This window comes from Apus apus, chromosome 4 (genome assembly GCF_020740795.1).
Source record: "Apus apus isolate bApuApu2 chromosome 4, bApuApu2.pri.cur, whole genome shotgun sequence".
NCBI lineage: Eukaryota > Metazoa > Chordata > Aves > Apodiformes > Apodidae > Apus > Apus apus.
The window spans coordinates 58,677,627-58,696,665 of record NC_067285.1 but is presented as its reverse complement, the minus strand read 5'-3'; the positions used below and the strand labels follow the sequence as shown (position 1 = coordinate 58,696,665).

The 19,039-nt window shown below is 38.4% G+C and overlaps 1 protein-coding gene across 4 annotated transcripts in view; it reads left to right on the top strand.

Moving 5' to 3' along the window:
* Positions 1-19,039, top strand: part of WDFY3 (WD repeat and FYVE domain containing 3) — a 165,002-nt gene that overhangs the window by 69,081 nt on the left and 76,882 nt on the right. For all 4 annotated transcript variants that reach the window (XM_051619236.1, XM_051619234.1, XM_051619235.1 and 1 more), the window contains exons 5-12: positions 664-773; positions 1,838-1,999; positions 3,782-3,974; positions 7,150-7,336; positions 8,393-8,559; positions 11,416-11,883; positions 13,330-13,428; positions 17,035-17,228. In XM_051619236.1, coding sequence (XP_051475196.1) covers positions 664-773; positions 1,838-1,999; positions 3,782-3,974; positions 7,150-7,336; positions 8,393-8,559; positions 11,416-11,883; positions 13,330-13,428; positions 17,035-17,228 — 1,580 coding nt within the window. The remainder of the gene's footprint in view (positions 1-663; positions 774-1,837; positions 2,000-3,781; positions 3,975-7,149; positions 7,337-8,392; positions 8,560-11,415; positions 11,884-13,329; positions 13,429-17,034; positions 17,229-19,039) is intronic.

The window sequence follows — 19,039 nt, the reverse complement described above, 5'->3', positions numbered from 1 at the left end:
GTTTACTAGGCTAAATATTTATCTTTGGCTCTGGCTGATACGGAATGCCATCTGATTGCAGAGGTGGTTCCCAGATTATAAGAGTTAGCCATAAGTTGTCAGCATTTTCATTTTCCATAAAATGTAGGATGAGGACGTGGTAATTGCTGATCTTAGTCTTAGTTTTTGTTTGTGTTTTTTATTACTTTGGTCATTCTGCACCTTTCCTTCCCTCCGTTCTTTTCCCATTATCATCCATATTGCTGTTCCAGTGCAGTGCTTTGTTGTTTGTGGGTTTTGTTTTTTTTTTAAATTTTGTATCAGCTTTTCCTACTCAGACCACTAAGTGATGGTGACTTCGTGACTTTGGAAAATAATTTGTTGTATTTGATAAAGCAAAAATACTCAAAAGTTGCTGCATGTTACTGAAATCTGTTTGCTGGTTTAAAGGATGATGCATGACCTAAAAATGAACTTTTTGTAGCCTTGGTAGTGTCAAAGTAAAGTGTGTGTGGGAGACTGGAATGCGTGTCTGGAGCATGTAAGCCTAAGCCTAGTCCTTTTTTCAAGTAGTGCTACAGAGGCGTCTTCATGCTCCGCACTTGGGACAGTTGAGAGGATGTGTTCCCTCTGCAGACTATTGGATGGGTTTCTTAATGTATTTTTTTAACTGCTCCCCTACAGAGGCTGCAAGTCGTGCCATAGTCCAGTTTCTGGAGGTCAATCAAAGTGAAGAAGCAAGTAGAGGTTGGATGCTGCTCACCACAATCAATTTACTAGCTTCATCAGGACAGGTTAGTCTTAAACAGCAAGGCCAAAAATAAATTGTGGAGTGAGAGAGACAAAAGCAATAAAATAATGAGCTGCATGAACATGCACTAAAAGTTGTTTTAACTACATTATGCTTTTCTGTGTTGAGGTCCTTTTCCTGTTACACTGCTGCAGAAAGTCTTTTTTAGCTCCTTGTGGTTTCAGTAGCCTAAAAAAAAATAAATTGTCATTTTGGAAGTTTTATTTTTCATGTTATTTTGAATTATGGACACAACTTCTGATGTTCACCGAAGTCTTTATTTTGCATGCTGCTGCTTAGTTCCCCACAAGGTGCATGTCACATGCAGCCCTTATATCACTCAGTCTTTGAACTTGGGCTCCCCATTCAAGGAGGGCAGCAGCAGCTGCGAAAAGCAAAGCCAGCAACAGTGATGAACATGTATTATCATGAATATTTAAGGCCTCTGCTTTTGATGCTGCCCTTCATCAGAGTGCCAATCTCTGGCAATGTACTGGACAGCTGGGTGGTTTGCTCTTTCTGCTCAAATCTGCCTTTATAATTCAGCACATCATCTTATCTGTGTTCACTGTCACCAGCCTACACCCCAATTTGTCTTTTCTTCCCACTGATGCTTTTATGTTTTCTGCTACCTTGCTCTTGTGCCTGCTTATAGCTTCTTGCCAAGTGAATGCATAAATTGAATAGTCCTCCTCCCACTCTCATTTCTACTGCTACAGAGAATAGATAGCTAATGCGGGCTTGGCTGAAGGTCTCATAATTAACTTGTAAACTTCTGTTGGCAGAGACTTTGTCAGTTTTTGTTTCTGTCCTGTGTGTTAACTGCTCCAAACAGTGCCTGTTAGATGCTATTGTCATGTGAATAAAATGTGAACCTATTTCTTAAGGTTACTATTAGGTAGGCATTCAAGAATAGATGGTAAATCTGTACTGCCAGATGTGGACACCTCACCAAAGGTGTGTGAGAGAAAAACCACCATGTGAGTCAACTGCATTACAGGAGCATGACAATTTGAATATAGTAATATACTGAACTGGGTTTTTTTGCTCTGTTTTCTGTTTCCTCAGAAAACTGTGGACTGCATGACTACAATGTCAGTGCCTTCCACACTTGTTAAATGTCTGTATCTGTTTTTTGACCTTCCACATGTGCCTGAGGTAGTTGGAGGAGCACAGAATGAACTACCTCTCGCAGAGCGTCGAGCGCTACTCCAGAAAGTCTTTGTACAGGTAAGAAAGGGTAAAACAGGTCATGGATTTTGCAAGAGGAATGGAAATGCTTCATGTGAGAGAAGTCCAGAAGCTTTTCAATTGAACCAGGTTTTGATTTTTCTTGATTCTTCACAGGCTGATGGCTCAGAGTAAGAAGGGTTGTGCTGCAATCACAGTAGAGTTTAAATTTCTGTTCCCTCTGTGCTTTTTGTTCTTCTGCCCTCTACAAAAGTGCATGCGGCTCTTTTCTGCAGCTGCATAAAAGGAGCAACATGTTTACTGTTGTTCTGTTTTATTCTAACTGGTCCTAGACTTCAGTATCTTTGACTGTTACTGATTGAAGTAGTAAAAACCACTAGTATTGATTATAATCTATCCATTAATTTAACATATGCAGTTTCCCCATTAGTTACAGAAATAAGCCATGAATGTAGAAAAAATAATTTAAAAATGGGAATGAACCATCTGAGCTTGCAGTTACTACTACAGTCACACCCAGGTTTCCCAGGAAGACCAGGGGTTCTGTCTGTCCGGCTCCTGTTTTCTGAAGTTTCCACTGGAGATCTTGAGAAGAAATTCCCATATGTTCTCCTGATGAAACTTTCAGAAGGAACTGACAGTTACTGTTGCAAAGGGATGATCATACTACCAGTTTCCATATGTAAATTGGATGCATCTCTTTGTAGGATCATTGTAGCCACATATGCAAAACCATAGAGGTCTATCAGCAATCACATCCCTCAGGGATTTCAAGATATTGTTAAGTTTTACAGCATTTGAGAGGCATTTTGGTACCTGTGCTACAAAAATAAAGATGAGAGCCTTATTCCAACAATGACTAGCCACAGTGTCTGCCCAGTTATGGTCACTGTATGAGAACATATCCATTTATCTCTTTTAGAACTACAGGCTGCCTTCCAAAGCAGAAATCACAGTGCGCTGTGAGCTGTCTTTCAGAAAATGCTTTGCTCTGTTTCAGTCAAAAGAGTTAATAAATGAGCAATGTTACCACATAGTCTCCCCCAATATTTTACAACTCGGCTCTTTTCTGTCTCTCATCAAGGGCTGCAAAATGGTGCTCTCAGATGAGATGCCTGGAAAGGGTGAGGTTTCAGGTGGCGTTCAGGCTTTCTCCAGATGTAGGCAGCCTTGCAAAATCTTCCTGCAGTTTTCTGAGAGGGAGCCTTAGCTTTTCCTGCACAAGACAGAAAATGGACATCAGGTGTCCTCAAAACATGCAGAAAAGGGAGTGTAATATATTAATTTTAGTTGCCTGGCTGTGTTTTGTCTTGTTTAAGGAAACTTGGAGACTCAGATCCAGGAGTCAGTCATCCAGGTGGGTCTACAGTGTAACCATACTTTTTTGGCTGTTTTCATTTGGCCAAGATGGATATTGCTCTCCTGACAACACATCAATAGGCTTCTTCCTCCATTAGGAAGGGGTACAACAGTTTGCTTTGCAGACCCTCTGCCTCAGTGCAACTTTTAGGCCTGTGAATTAGGTAACGGGCAGATTTTCCAAGAAGGGAGTAATCCAGACAAGTATGCTGTGTCAGCCTAGATTTAAATTCAGCAGCTAATCTTTTGCTAGTCATTTTAAACTGAACTGGGACTTGAAATAGCCGTGTGTTGAATAACCTTGTCTTTGAATTACACAAACAACATTAAAAGGGAAAACAGCCAATTGCCTTTTTTTGATGTGTATGCTAAATGGAATAATATTTCGCGTTTAGTAAGTCTAGACAAAAATAGCAATGACCAGGGTATTAATGCTAGATGTTTGATGACTTCCTGTTTCAGATTCTAGTAAAATTGTGCAGTTTTGTGTCTCCGGCGGAAGAACTGGCTCAAAAGGATGATCTCCAGCTTCTATTCAGTGCAATAACCTCATGGTGCCCTCCCTATAACCTGCCTTGGAGGAAGAGTGCAGGGGAGGTACTAATGACCATATCGCGTCATGGCCTTAGTGTCAACGTAGTGAAGTACATTCATGGTATGTGTCTTTACCCAGTATTTATTGGGTTTTTTTCTGTTCTTGCTCATAATTTTGTTAGTTAAGAAACAGGCATGAAAATAATAGATCAAGGAAAGCCTACAGCCTTTTTTTTTTTTTGTAAATGTAGGCATTTATATACAGGCAAAGTTTCAGAGCACTTGTATAGTGAGAGAGATGTTTGTAGCTGAGTCTGCCTCATCCATATTTCATGTTATGTTGGAAGACATTTGTTTCACATGTTGTGATGTAGGGTTTATGCTAATCAAAAGCAAAGGCTCTCAGCAACTTCAGTTATTGCCTGTATTGAAAAGCAGTCACGGGGAAGATGCATAGGTTTCTCACTTTTGCTGTGAGCATTAATTCTTAAAAGGAGTTAGTAGTTTTCTGTTCTGTGTTTGAAACAGCAGCAGAAGCTCTTTGCAGAGGCACAGGGCAAGCTAACAGTGTCTTGTTCACAGCTGCTTGTTTGGGTTTTACTCTAGCTGGCAATACAAGTGTAGAGACATCTGAGGAAGCCGCAGGAAGAGGAATCAGCTCCATGTGTTCTGCTGACGCAGTTTGAGCTATTAGAAGCCCATGTAGTAAATACTGGTGCATTACGCAAACCAGGGAGAGCTAATTTGGGTATGCTGGGAGAAGGTTCTTTCTTCCAGACATCTTGCTTATGCAGGAAGAGGCTCACTCAGGCCATTATAACCACCACTGATTTGCAATGAACTCTTCATTATCCAGGGCACGGGGGCCTGGTAATGCAAAATGCCTGGTAATAGGAAAACCTGGGTTAATCAGACATTAGGAAATCCTCAGGTGAGCACAGCATATGGGAAGAGCAACACTTCGAGGTTCATACTCAAGTGCTTATCGATGGCAGCCTTGGAACAGGCAGTTGGCTTCCTCCTATGTGGTCCAGCCCAGCTTCCCTGCATGGTCCCCAGCCCAGGGATATTGTCCTAGGGCCTGGGCAAGGAAAGCTCTCTTCACTAAGACCCCAAGCCTCTGCCCAAAGGAGATGGTCTCTCAGTACTGGTGCTCCGAGAAAGCTGATGTGTACCTCTCCTAAAGCCTGTGTCACAGCCTGCTGTGGAGCTTTTGGGACACAGCTGGAAAGAGCCTGGTGGCTGCATGGGTTTGTAGCCCCAACATTTTCCCTGTCAGCTGGCTGACTAGATTGTTCAGCCAGCCTGCGTTTCTTCTGCTGTGCCCTTCTCTTCCTCTCTTTACCATACAGCTTACAGATTGTGCATCCTGAAGGCCAAAATAAAATAATCTCATGGGTTTAATCCAGCCTGTGAGTTGCCTGATGACTGAAGCAGCTGAAATTTTTATCCCCTGTCCTTTTTTGAGACAAACAGCATTCTGTTTCAGGCATGGAAGCAGTAGAGTACAGGGGTATTCATGTAGCTGCTTACAGATTTTGGTAGCTAAGAGAAGAGTACTTTATTCATCATGTATCTTTACAAGGGACTGGTCACAGTCTGTTTAGCAAGGGCAGTTGCCACACTGGTTCATGACAAAGAGCTTGCAAGAGCAAGGCAAGGTGTAACACCATAAACCAGTGTTGAAGAAGATATTAGCTGCCTGGGAGCAGCTTTGCATATGAAATACTTGTGTTGCTTTAATTTAAAACTGCATGGGTGTTTAAGTGTGTAGGATTTGAGGTGGGAAATTTGGTAGAATATGTTTCTAGTATTATATTTAGGGCTTTTAGACTGTAGGACGACATAGAAGCATTTGTAGTTTTTAAATTGTAATGACTAGTGAAGTGAGCGAACATTCTTGTAATACATTTTAGCAGTGTACACCTACTGGAAAAAAAAGAAACCCAAGGTTTCCTCATACCCTGGAAAGCAAGTAGTTACAAGGCTCCACAAAACCATTTTGACAGTTTATGAAGTATGTTACCCTGCTCCTACAAAGTTCAGAGAATATTTCAGTCTGTTTTTTCTTGTGCTAGCAGCATGTGTCCAGTTCCAGTCAGAAAGATGTGAATGTACAGTATCTCTTGGAAGGGCATAATAGTCATCGGTTAGGTATTTTCAGGCAGGACTTCAAAGGTGGTAGATACTTTGTGTGTGTCCGCAACAGCCTTTCAGTGAGCTTTTGATGAAGGTAGAAGGTGTATGTGTATGTGTGAAATTGTTACGAAGTGCTACAAAGAAAATAACTGGGCTTTGACTGTGTCATTTGTCATATTGCAACTACTACCGTTATTGCCTCTCTGTTGGATTGACCTGCAGAGGAGTGAGGCTGGTGTATCAAAAGGTACTCTGTGTTCTTTAAAAAGTGAAATAAAATCATGAAAAGAAAACAAGTCAGTGTTCCCTTTTGCTTGTTAATAAAAATAATGAACCTAACTTAAGAGAGAACTACATCTGTCAAGAGGCTCGTCTCATACTCAGGAAAAAAGGATGTTTTGTCATATGCAAAGTATAATCTTTTCACTTTCTCATGCTTTGATTCGATCTCTGGGAAATTTTGTAAACCATCTAGCTAGAAAAGTTTGCACTTGTCTCATGTGGTGCAAAGTTAAATAGCAGATAATTGAAGGGAACAGCATCTTTGTAACAGGAGTGCAACTCAATATCTGGCTATCAATTTGGAAAAGCTTTTTGCAATTGAGCAATGAACTGATGGAGTGTGTGAAATATGCAGAACAAGACAAGCTGTCTCTTTTTAATGAAAATTTATTGGGCAAGCAAATATGCCATACATGCTAACCACAGTAGCAATAGGAAGATACCATGTAAAGGGTCGTGTGTAGGGTTTTACCTAGCATGAGTAATGGTTTAAGTCAGTGCTTTGTATAACTTGGTGTTTTAAAAGGAAAAAAAAAAAAGTTTAGAATTATTTACAGTTGCCATATTTGTTTTTTTATTCTGCTGAGTTACCTGGTCAAGCATTTTAGGTGAAAAACAGTAATGTCTACACAGTCTCCTCCCTACAAGAGTAAAGATTTTAAAACGGATGAAGGGATTGGTAAAAAGTGTTTAGAGTTCAGGTTCAGATCCAAAGCCACTTGATAATCCTACTCATTTTCAAGTGCTCTGTGATTTAACAATGATGTGATAAGAGATAATTTAATAACATTTACCTCATTGCTATAATTCTTGTTATGTCTTGCTGTGATCAATGTCAGTAAAATAATAAATTTCTTAATTGCAATTCTTTTCAGAAAAAGAATGTTTGTCCACGTGTGTTCAGAACATGCAGCAGTCTGATGACCTTTCTCCCCTAGAAATAGTTGAGATGTTTGCTGGACTTTCTTGTTTTCTCAAAGACTCCAGTGATGTATCCCAAACATTGTTGGATGATTTTAGGATATGGCAAGGATACAACTTCCTGTGTGACCTCCTCCTCAGGTATGCAGAAGTGCTTGAAGGAATGTTGACTATGAGCATTTTCTGAAATGATTTCTTAATAAAGAATAAGTGAAGAGGTTTGAACAAATAAGGGATTAGAGGTTATTATGAAATCAAAGATATTAGGACCAACACATGAAATTACATGCATCTCTCCATTTATGAAACTGTGTTAACTTTTTTTATTAATTGGTATTGGTTTATTACTAAATGTTTCTGTATGTGCTAAGAAAGCAGATGCTTAAAAACAACTGATAATAAAAATCTAGAAAGAGTTCAGAAAATAAAATTTTGGCAGCAGCTAGTGATTTTTGGGTTTGGGTATTCTGTTTGTTTTGTTTTAACATATTATGTAATGAAAAATCGCATATGTCCATGTGGTGCATTCTTCTTAGTATCGAATACATGCTACTTAGCATGAGGAGAAATTGGGAGCAAAGGAATTGGGGCCTGGGAAGAAGGGAAGGGTGGTGTGAGGTATTTAAGCTCTGGTTTTGTTTTCTCTTTGGCTGGCCTGCTCTGATTTGATTGGTGATAAATTAAGTTTATTTTTTCCCCGAGGCAAGTCTGTTTTGCCTGTGACCATAATTGGTGAGTGAAGCCTCCCTGTCCTTATCTCAATCCATGAGCTTCTAGTTGAATTTTCTCCTCCTCATCCCACAGTGGGGAGAGGAGTGAGCTAGCAGACACGTGGTGCTTTCTTTCCAGCTGGGTGTAATCTATGACAAGTATCTAGGTATTTTCCTATCCAAGAGTTTTATGTTTCTAAGAGGATGTTAAAAGTAATTTTCATGTCTGTGCTGCTTTTTAGTAGACTGTTGAATTCAAGGAAAGATTTATGAGGTGAATTTCTATGTCAAATAAATGTATGCTCTCATAAATCCAGTGATGTTTGACTGACTTAGTGGTATGAAATATGAGCAGAGAACGTGTAAAATACTGGAGGAAAAGGACAGTTAAAGTGGGGACTCTAAATTAGGAGTAAAATGGTGGAGATACTAAAATTGAGTGGAAATAAACTATTGCTGCTAACTTGATCAATTGTATTTTCTTTAGAATAGAACAGGCAAAAGAGGCAGAATCTAAGGATGCTTTGAAGGACTTAGTGAATTTGATAACTTCCTTAACAACATATGGTGTCAATGAATTAAAGCCAGCTGGTGTTACCACTGGAGTACCTTTCCTACTTCCTGGATTTGCAGTCCCACAGCCTGCAGGCAAAGGTGAGTCTGCTTTCTCCCTCTGTTTGGGGTTTTTAAATATTTTTTTAAGATGTAAACAACGAAACACAGAGAAACATTACAAGATTACACAAACCATTTGCAATTGAGTGTAGGTTCTTTTATTAAGATTGCATATGAAATACTTAGTTCTGTAGGTCTCAAAAGTTTTGTTTTGAGGTTGATACCCAATGAAGAAAGTGTGGGGCTTTTGTCTTTGAGGACTGAAGTCAAACAACTCTCACTGCAATGCTGACAGTTTCTCTGTGGACGTTTTAAGTGTTTATCATAATGAAGAGATGCAGTGATTTGATTTATGGTATTTTAAGATTACTAAACTGATGTAAAAGACTGATGTGCTGGTTGTTTTTCAGGGGGTTTTCCTTAGGGGGGAGGTTTTTTTGACCAGATTTGCTTTCAGCTAGCTTTTGTCAGCTTAGGCAAGTGTAACTCATGAGTTGAAATATGTTGTTTCATCACCAGTGCTCACAAAGTGGTGAAATCTGTGGTATGCTTGCAACCAAAGTAAATTATGATATGGAGATAAGGTTGAGGAAGTCTGAGGGGGAAATGGCTTATATAAAAGCAAACTTACTTTTCATGTCCTGTTCATGAACATAAAATTAGAGTAAGTCTTGTATATAACTAAGGAGTTTGGAATTCAATAGTGACTGTGGAGGTAGTTTGTTACTTGGACTTTTAAAAGGGATTTACTAATACCAGGGTTACAAGAAAAATTGTAGATTTATAGTGTAACAGATTTACTTTCACTGTTTCTCTTGTGTATTTAGGTTCCTTGGACAATTTATTTATCTGGTATTGAGACAGTTCATTGTTCATGGGAGTTGTTTTTCCTTTGCACTAAATAGAGAAAGAAGGTGATAGTCACACTCAGAGCTTAATATTTCTCCATGTTTTGATAACAACATATTAATTTTTGCTTAAGCGAGTCAGCTTTTCAGATAGAGTAGCATTAGAGAACCATGGCCTATTGCAATCCCCAAAGGAATTATTTTATTTTACTTTTCTGGCATTTGTCATGATATCTCTCAGTTCCTTTTACCTGATTTTCGTTCTGTTGGCAAATTGTCTTTTTTGAAGATCGTATTAGCTCATTTTCTTAATTGCTTTTATTTAAATCCTTTCAGTTCTTGAACTCTGGTGAGCTGGTTAAAATTTGGTTTCTTGAGAGGTCCTGAAGAGTAGTTAAACAAACAATTTAGTCATCTGCTTCATTGCCTGAAACAACTGTTGGTACTAAATCAGAATATAAATAGTTATATCTGTCACTGCCTAGGTTTCTGTCACATTTAATAAGCTCTAAATCCACTTTTTGACATTTTTCATTGTAAAGAAAGCATGTAAAAATGTCCTTTTAGAAACAAATGTGTGCGACATATCATATTAATATTCTTCCAGTATGTGAAATTCTTCCATCTGAGTTTTTAAGGAAGTTTACTATTGCCTTCTGGAGAAATACTGACAGTAAAGGTGGTGAGGGTAGACATGAAGATAGGTAAATTTAAATTGGACAACTTAGTTTATAAATCATGAAGAGAGCAGCATTCCACAGAACATATGTAATAAATAAGGATTCTTTGTTCATTAAAGGGTTTTTAAATCAGGGTAACAATTTGTTTATAGCAAATTAAAAATCTTGAAAATAAGATTTTACTGTTAGAGCATCCTAAATGTTTTGTTCAGAATGTGTTTCAAGTTGTCACTCTTGATGGTTTATTTTTCTTATATAATGTTTGCCACTGGTTTTCTGTATCTTGGGATTTGTCTACCATGACTTGTACTGTTCCTACAGATGTTTAAAAAGTTGGCTTTGAGACATCTTTTTAGTAGAATATGAATAATATCCTTCCATAGAAAATTTGGTGGCCACAGGAAGCACTCATACATGATGCATTTTTTGGCTAAATTAATGAGATTTTATTCAACTTGAAGGTACTTATCAGAAAAAATTTCACCTAGCTTTTAAAGATGTGAGGTCATTTTGTGCTACTATTGTAGCTACTTTATGCTTTACAACTCTTTGTCTTAGTTCCCTAATCATTAACAGTACTGGACCCTGCCAAAATTTTATTATTCCCAGAGTAATTCCCAAAGCCAGTCATTCCTGCACTACCTTCTAGTACCAGTATGGTCATTCACACCAGTTGATCCAGACCTGAGCAAGAACAGCCTCTGTGTGGAAGGCAACTGCCAGCCTGTGCCTGCTCTGCATAGTTTCTCTGTGCATAGATCTCTTCTTCTCACAGGCAGTTGCCAAAGAGTGGAAGCAAGGGGATAATTTGGAGGCTATGCATGTTGTCTAACTTTGAACCCAGCTGATGAGAATTTGTCATGGCTTATTGCTCTGTTGAGTGAGGGAATACAGATGACTGGTACTCTAAACTTAGCCTAACAAATATACGTAGAGGACAGAGCTGTGTTCTGCATTATGGAATACAGACCATGTAACTGTTGGTGTAATGAGTTTTCCTATGGGTAGATGACAGGCAAGCTTTGTTTTGTCTCCAGCGCTGTCTCTCATTGCACACTTTAACAATAGGTCAGCTTACTTACCTATTTTAAAGAAATTATCTTTCATTTAGCTGCTTATGTAAACACTTTCAAAGACGAAGATGGCATCTTAATGAACAGGACATTGTAGGATTTGCAATGTAAGTGACCATACAGAGACTTTTTTGAAGAGTCAGTTTTAATATGAGTATATATTATGTGTTATAATTTTTCAGTCACACTTATTGAACTGCATGATCATCATTAGCAAGTGCATTCATTGTTTATTATAATTAAGAACTTTCTCTTCCCTTTTTCTTCTCATCCCACTTTTGTTTCTTGATTTAGGTCACAGTGTAAGGAATATTCAAGCATTTTCAGTCCTCCAGAATGCATTTTTGAGAGCAAAAACCAACTACCTAGCACAAATCATCCTTGATGCCATCATGAATATTTATATGGCGGACAATGCCAACTACTTCATTTTGGAATCGCAGCACACATTGTCCCAGTTTGCAGAGAAAATTCCTAAACTTCCAGAAGTGCAGACCAAATACTTTGAGATGCTGGAATTTGTTGTCTTCAGCTTGAATTACATACCCTGTAAAGAACTGATCAGTGTGAGCATCCTTTTAAAATCCAGCACTTCTTTTCAGTGTAGCATCATTGCCATGAAGACACTCCTTAAGTTCACCCGTCATGACTACATCTTTAAGGATGTCTTCAGGGAAGTGGGACTTCTGGAGGTGATGGTAAATCTTCTTCATAAATATGCAGCCCTTCTGAAAGATCCCACTCAGGCACTGAATGATCAAGGTAATGTGTGCTCTTCTGTTTTACTAATACGTGTCCTTTTTTGGCTCGAAATGTCTTGTTTTGGCTGAAACTTAAGAGGAGGAATGAGAGAGTCTGAACATGCATCTCAAGGGCCGAGTTCTGCTGGGGGCTGCTGTGTGATCTCAAAGGCTTATTGAAATTGCATCTCTTGTAATGTCCTGCAAGAAGCTCAAGGCAAGCTTTAAGGAAAGATGCTATATGAACATAAAATAGTAGGAGCTCATATTTTCCTTTTTAAATGTTTGGGTTTGGTTTTTTATGCATTGGTTCAATAAATATTTCTTCAAGTGAAAAGAGCAAGTGAAGGAGCAATATGCAGTATCTATACTCTTCTTTCCAAAAGGTAGTTGGGCATTTCATTGTGTTTAGCCTCAGCTTTGAAAAATATTTTAGAGCACGTGTCTGAGCTCTTAATAGGAGTATGTACTTAAGCTTGCAGTCCTTTTTATAAGTTGGATCTACATTTTTCCAAAAGCATTTAAAAGAAAATAAAATTGATAATTACTTATCTCCAGGATTTATCATCTCAGAGATGTTACATAGCTGCTTAGCTTTGCAAAGCATGTGCTGCCAAGGGCCAAATGTGCATACATACACACACAGGGATTATTGTTTTTAATGCTTTATTCGAACTGCAATTGAGTTAGCGTGCATCAGTGACACTTAATTTATAGACATAATTGTTGGATGCTTATCCTGGTTTATTGTCTGGAGTTTCGTTAGTGAGCGGTAGCAGCTGATTAGAGTTAGAAAGCTTTGTTGCCAGCAACTCCGTTGAAAAACCCATCAGTGCTCAATTTTTTTTGTAAGTAAATGGACCAAGCTGCCCTCTGTTTAGGGTGCTACCCGAGTGTGTGTGCCCTTCTATTGTGGCTTTCTTCTCACTAGAGTGATTTCTTTTTTCAATTTTGTTGGTGTTTTTTTTCTGGAGTGTTACTCTATGTTTATAAATATACCACTTGCAGTGTTGGTTTGTCTGATGCACCTGTTGAATCATCAGCACATATACACTAATTACATGAATGTATTTTTATGCTTTTGTGTGGAATTTCTTTTCATGTACTGCATACTAAACAAGAACAGATCCTATTAGCCTTCGACTATGGTATGGTTTTGTGGCTTCAAGAGTGTAAGTTGGGGATATGAAACTATGCATACAGTTGCAGTGTCAGCCACTGAGCTCACAGTACTCAAAATCTTCTGTTTAAATTATTGTCTCTATAAATGAAACTTTTCAAATTATTAATAGTTAAGCTTTCCCAGGAATGCATGTGTCAAGTAAATATTAATTTGCTTTGAAGTAAGGTTAGGCTGCGTGTTCTCTGCGGAAGCAAAGAAAATAAAAATGTTGGTGGAAAGTATCAAGAAGCATCTTAGAAAAGAGTGATTCATACTATGACTTTGGCTTCTGAAATTATTTTTTAGGGGATTCAAGAAACAGTTCGTTTGAGGACCAAAAGCAGCTGGCTTTATTGGTTATGGAGACCTTGACAGTACTACTCCAAGGATCAAACACAAATGCAGGTAAGTAGAGAGACTGCTGTAAAAATATTTATTTAAAAGTAACTCAGAAAATCATGCCTGAAAGCATAGCAGTCTGGACTTTCTATCCAAACATATTGAAATATACTTTTTCTCTTGCCAAGTTTTTCTGTAAGCAAGAATAGGCAGCATAAAGTAGAATGCATAAAATTAAAGATAGTGGGGTTTTTTATCTTGAGTTCCTTTTGTCTTGCTATTGTTTACCTGAAGGCAGCCACCACACCCCATCACTCTCCAACAATACTGTAATAATTTGTAGTAGGGCTTGTAACACAGGTTGTATATTAGAAAGTTTAAGCATATAATTAGATGTGTAGTTTGCTGTTGACAGGGTCATGTCTACTTAAATGTGATTAAAAATGCTTGCATCTTTACTGAAATATGGCTTTTAATTTTAAAAGGCATATGCCCAGTCAGTGTGTGTAAATAGGGCTCTGTTATGAGTGTCCTTTCCTAAATCAGGCAGCTTTGTATTATGCTTCATCAGCCAAGGACTAACAACATCTAAATAGACAGTAAGTGTACCTCATACCAGTAAAAGCTGTCTCTGAGGCCTTGAAATGACAGATTGAGAAAGGATAATAAACTCTTTTTGTCTGTTCCACTAGATGAAGAAGAAATTAGCGGATAGGGGGAAACAAACACCAGCCTGAGGAACCAGGAGGTTTCTGGCCTTGGAGGCCATGAAACATCCTTCTTTCAGCAGTTTTTTTAGCTTTTTTTCCTTTTTCTTAATTCCTACTGGTGTTTCCTAACTTCTGGCTTTGTTTTTGTTTTCATTTTAAGCAGAAGAAATTACAATCTGTGACATATGCATAAGAATGAAATCCTGAAAATTGTCCAGCTTGCTTGACAGCTGTTTAAACATTAGCTCCTGGGCTAATGCTGTGAAGCTTGTAACTTGTTTGGTTTTTCCCACTTTTGCATGGGCAAATTTTTTTATTAAAATTTAGGTCCAGTGTTGGAGTAATCTCCAGTGTTGTCTATGTCATTTCACTGCTTGTTTTCAAGTTCTGTTGCATTTCAGTTTGTGTTTTCAAACTACATTCAAAGGTGGCTTTTGAATTCTTCTCACTGAGTATTTATAATATGTGCCAGTTTGGCTTTGTCTGTGTACTTGATAAGTAAGGTCTTAATTCCATCAGGAAAGGCATTAGTCTCAGCACCACAGATAAACCCCAGTGGCATAGCCTTTGTCAAAAGAGAAAGGCATTTCAGCAAAGCATAGGTTACTCCAAGCTCATTTTTCAGTTAGTTATGTGTTCAGGCTGTTGTGATCTTGTTTAGACTATTTTGTCAGGTTGCATATAAGAGAGCCATGGATGACACTGCCAGAAGCTTTAATGAAGTTGAGATGCCTCCTTTGCCACTTCCCCTTTGTCCACCAATCTACTTCTTCTGTCAATGGAAAGGAAAAAACCACATGATCTTTCTTTTACTAAATGAATCTGTTCAATGATAAAGCAAGAAACAAGTGAATTTGGCTGAAATAAGGAGGTTTTAGAGAGGAATTGGTATAGATTACAGATTAATTACATGAATCAATAAACACTTGCACATTTATCACTCGGCTTTGGTTTTGCCATGTAAGAAAGGGCAGAATTAGAAACAAGTCAGAAAGGAGTGGCACAGAAGTACATGTGGGGCTTCCATATAAGGAGAAACTGGGGCAAAAACAAACCCCAAACCAAAAAACCTCAGGACTGCTTGGTTTCTAAGGGAGAATGAAACGGGAGGTGTTTCAAGTACTTGATGATAACATCTCTGAAGGACTGGAACCGCCTCATATCTTACAAGCACACGTCTTGGTTTAGTAGTACCTGATCAGGCATCAGGATCTGTGGCACCTGAGCCTTGCTTCTGTGAGGTATGGATTATGATCTGACTGCGGTAGCATCCACCTGGCTAGTGATAAATCCTTGGCTGCTGTTAAATGGCTTTCTGACCTCACCTGAGAAACTTGAAGCAGCCATTAGTATCTCATTACTACTTCCTGGTACTGAGTTAATCTCTTGAGTATTCAGCAGAGAAGCAACAGGGGGTGGTGTAAAACACATAAGGATTGTGCAATGAGACCAGATTGTTTCTGAAGACTCCTGGAGAGTTCGAGAACCTAATTTCATTAGTAGCTCTCCAAGGTCAGGAGTATGACAGAGCAGTACAGGAGTTAAGAAACCATTTTTCAAAGTTGTGGTTGCTGTCTGTGCAGCATGTCTGGGATGTGAGCCCAGTGGCACTGTATCCAGAGTCCAGCAGGGATTTTTAGGTCTTCACAGATATACATAAATAGACATTATGCATCCTTGCATACCAAACTCAAAGATTGGTTTCTGATCCTAAACCATTATCTCTGATAAGGTTTCCTGAATATTTCATAACTAGTAACTGAATTTCAAACAATAAATTTGGGTGTCCAGACAGATTCACTAGTTAGTTGAGAATCTAGATCGAGAGTGGGAGAAGTGGGCAATATTACCTCAGACTCTGAAAGCAAGACACCTGACCCCTGAGGAGATGCACTTCACCTTTAAAGGAATGCAGCCTCACGGTCTGAGGCCTATTCTTTTGCCTTGTCCAGGTCCGTGTCTCATCCAATGAATGTCAGAGAAAATAGAGAATGTCATGGAAAACAGAGAATGCCAGAGACAGGAAATTGAAAATGGATGGTGGGACTAAAATTTGTATATGTACATTAGAGGGAATAAACATTGTCCCGACTAGTTTGTTAATCCTGAACTTGGTGATTTAAACTGCTCTTTTAGTTTGGAGTCACAAGGCAAACTGTCCCTTTTGATGCAGCAATGCAGCATTGATCCATTTCCCTACTCTGTTTTCATCTTCAGTAATTAAGATAGGGCAGTACTCTAGGTGCCGACTCTGTACTGAATGCACATTATATGTGCCGTATATATTCCAGTTTGTTTTTTATGATGTTTTCAGATTAAATTGTCATTTAATTTTCAGTTAATATTGTATGTGTTTTCTTCTGAGTATCCAGTAAGCTTGAGAACCTTTATTTGACTTAAGCTTTATCTCTACAGAGATTGTCTTGCCACAAGAAAACTTCTGCAGAATCTTAAAAATATTGTGGAAAGACAGAATCACTTCTCAACCAGTGCACCTAGTTTGCTCATCTTGTCCAGAAGCAGCCTACTTACATTTTTAGCAATTAACTAAATGTAATATAAACACCGCCCTTAACCAAACCAGCATGTAGTCTTCAGTAAAGATGGAGGGTTTGATATATATTTTTATTTGTTTCATCCTGTACCTCTAAGCTCTAGCATGAGAAGAGTACCTACTGTTGGAGTAACAGTTACTGAGGAAATTCTTAGAGCTAACCTGCATCCTTGTACTCAACACATTTAGTAAAAAGATAATATCAAAAGAAAACTGTTCAAGTTCTATTTTGATTTGTGGTAGGAGAGAAAAAATAGTAAGTCATTAAACATCCATAGGGCTAAAACTCTGCCATTCAACCTGTAGAAATGAAAATAAACATCTTTTGTGTTTTATGTTGTCTTTATTTGTTACTGATTGTGTTTTTCATACTCCTTATGCACTTACCTTTCCTCCCCCTTTCTGTAGGTATTTTCAGGGAGTTTGGTGGTGCGAGATGCGTGCACAACATAGTAAAGTATCCCCAGTGCCGACAGCATGCCCTGATGATCATCCAGCAGTTGGTGTTGTCACCTAGCGGAGAGGATGATATGGGCACTTTGTTGGGACTAATGCACTCTGCTCCACCTACGGAACTGCAGCTGAAAACTGACATCTTAAGGGTAAATGAAGTACTGCTCAGGACTCTTGCTCCGAAGCCACTTCTTAAAAAAGTAAAACACTGAGAAGGGGATTGGATTGGTTTCAAAGGATGGTATTTAGTTGCTGAATGTAGATTATCTCTGGAGTTAAAAAATGTACATTTGATGCATGGTCTTTATTTTCTTCCATCTGTCCGTGGCAGGAAATGAGGTTCTACAGTTTTGATACTCTTCCATGGCAAGAGTATTGTTCAGTTAAAAACAGTGAGAATACAGGGGTGGGAGGGGAGAGGCAAGCATGGAACACATAAATTTATTTTCAGTGCTGGCTTATGTTATCCTGTGGCAGACTATTTTACCAATTTATTAGTTATAAATGCTCAACTAGCTAATATAATTTAAAATTTAGTGACCACAGTAGAAGATAAAGTCAAAGAACTTGCTTGCTTAAGCAAAATACTGAAAGGTAGGAATGTAAGGCTGCAAGTGGAGAAGGAAGAGAGAAGACTCTCATGTTCTCCATCATGTTAGGTTTTTTGGCTGCTAATCTAGACCCATGATTTCTTCTCAGTATAGGTAATGTTAGTCTTGTAAATTGACATAATTTTGTTATTTTAGGATAGAAAAGCTGAGACAAGTAGTAATAAGCAAATTAGTCTTACGTGCAAGTTCTTCATGTAATATTTCTCTGGCAGATGAACAGCTTCATATTATTCCAAAAGACAGAAAGGAAAGCTTGTAATAAAACAATGCATTTGACATACTTTGTCTATCAAGGTCTTCAGTTGTTTTTGAGCACATCTCATTCACTGTGTTTAAGGGGAGAGAAACAAAACTGCAGTTCCCCAACAGATTTAACATTCAAAGTCAGGGTTTCTGTTCTTCATCTGACTTTCTGTATTTCTCTGCCATTGTTACTCTTTCCAGAAGTTTTGGTTATGGAACTGACAGCCCAGAATGGTGCAGTGATGCATCCTTAACTGTTTATCCAGGTTTGGCAGGAAATTAGTTACTGCCTTTGAAGGAATGACAGGCTATTTCGTTACTCATATTCTGAGTGCTTAACAAAAAAAAAAAAACAAAACACCAAGAAAACCCTGTGATTCTGAAGAAGTAAAATTTTGGTCATGAAAGATTCCTCCCCAACCCCCCAGCCAGTTTTTCTCTATCAATAACATTTTTCTGTTGTTTGTTACACTTCATGTTGAGATTTTTTCTTGTATGTTCCGTACTCGTGTGGGTCAAACTTTTCATGACAGGTCTTTTTTGTTTGTTTTTGATGGGGTGGATGGACTTCTCCACCCCCTGATTGCACAGACACATTAGTATTATTTTATAGTACCTGGATTAATGTCGTTTCCACTGTTTATGTTGTGGCTTTGTATTTGTTCAGCAAGTAAGGTTTTATTCATTTTTGTTTCACTCTCAGGGTTATTTTCTAAGGGCATATCTTAAAATTAAGTTTCACTCTGTTCAGAGATTTATGGATTTCATTGTGGAGGAAAGCTAACCTAAATTGTTGGGGTTTTTTTGTTAATTCTTTGCTGCTGCTGTTGTCTTTGAGTGCTGTTGTGGCTTCATAGCTGCCATGTGCTTATGCATTTGTAGATTTGGGGAGACCTGTGTTAGGATGCTCCAAGGTTTAGATTTCTCACTGCTCCATGCAGTTGTTTGCCCACTTTGAAATTGTTAGCGAAGTATGATGGCAGTGTAGATTCCTTACTAATAGCTATAGTTTCTGTATCACTGCTAAGAAACAGCTGAGGGAGCTGGGGTTATTTAGTCTGGAGAAAAGGAGGCTGGGGGGAGACCTTATTGTTCTCTGGAAATAC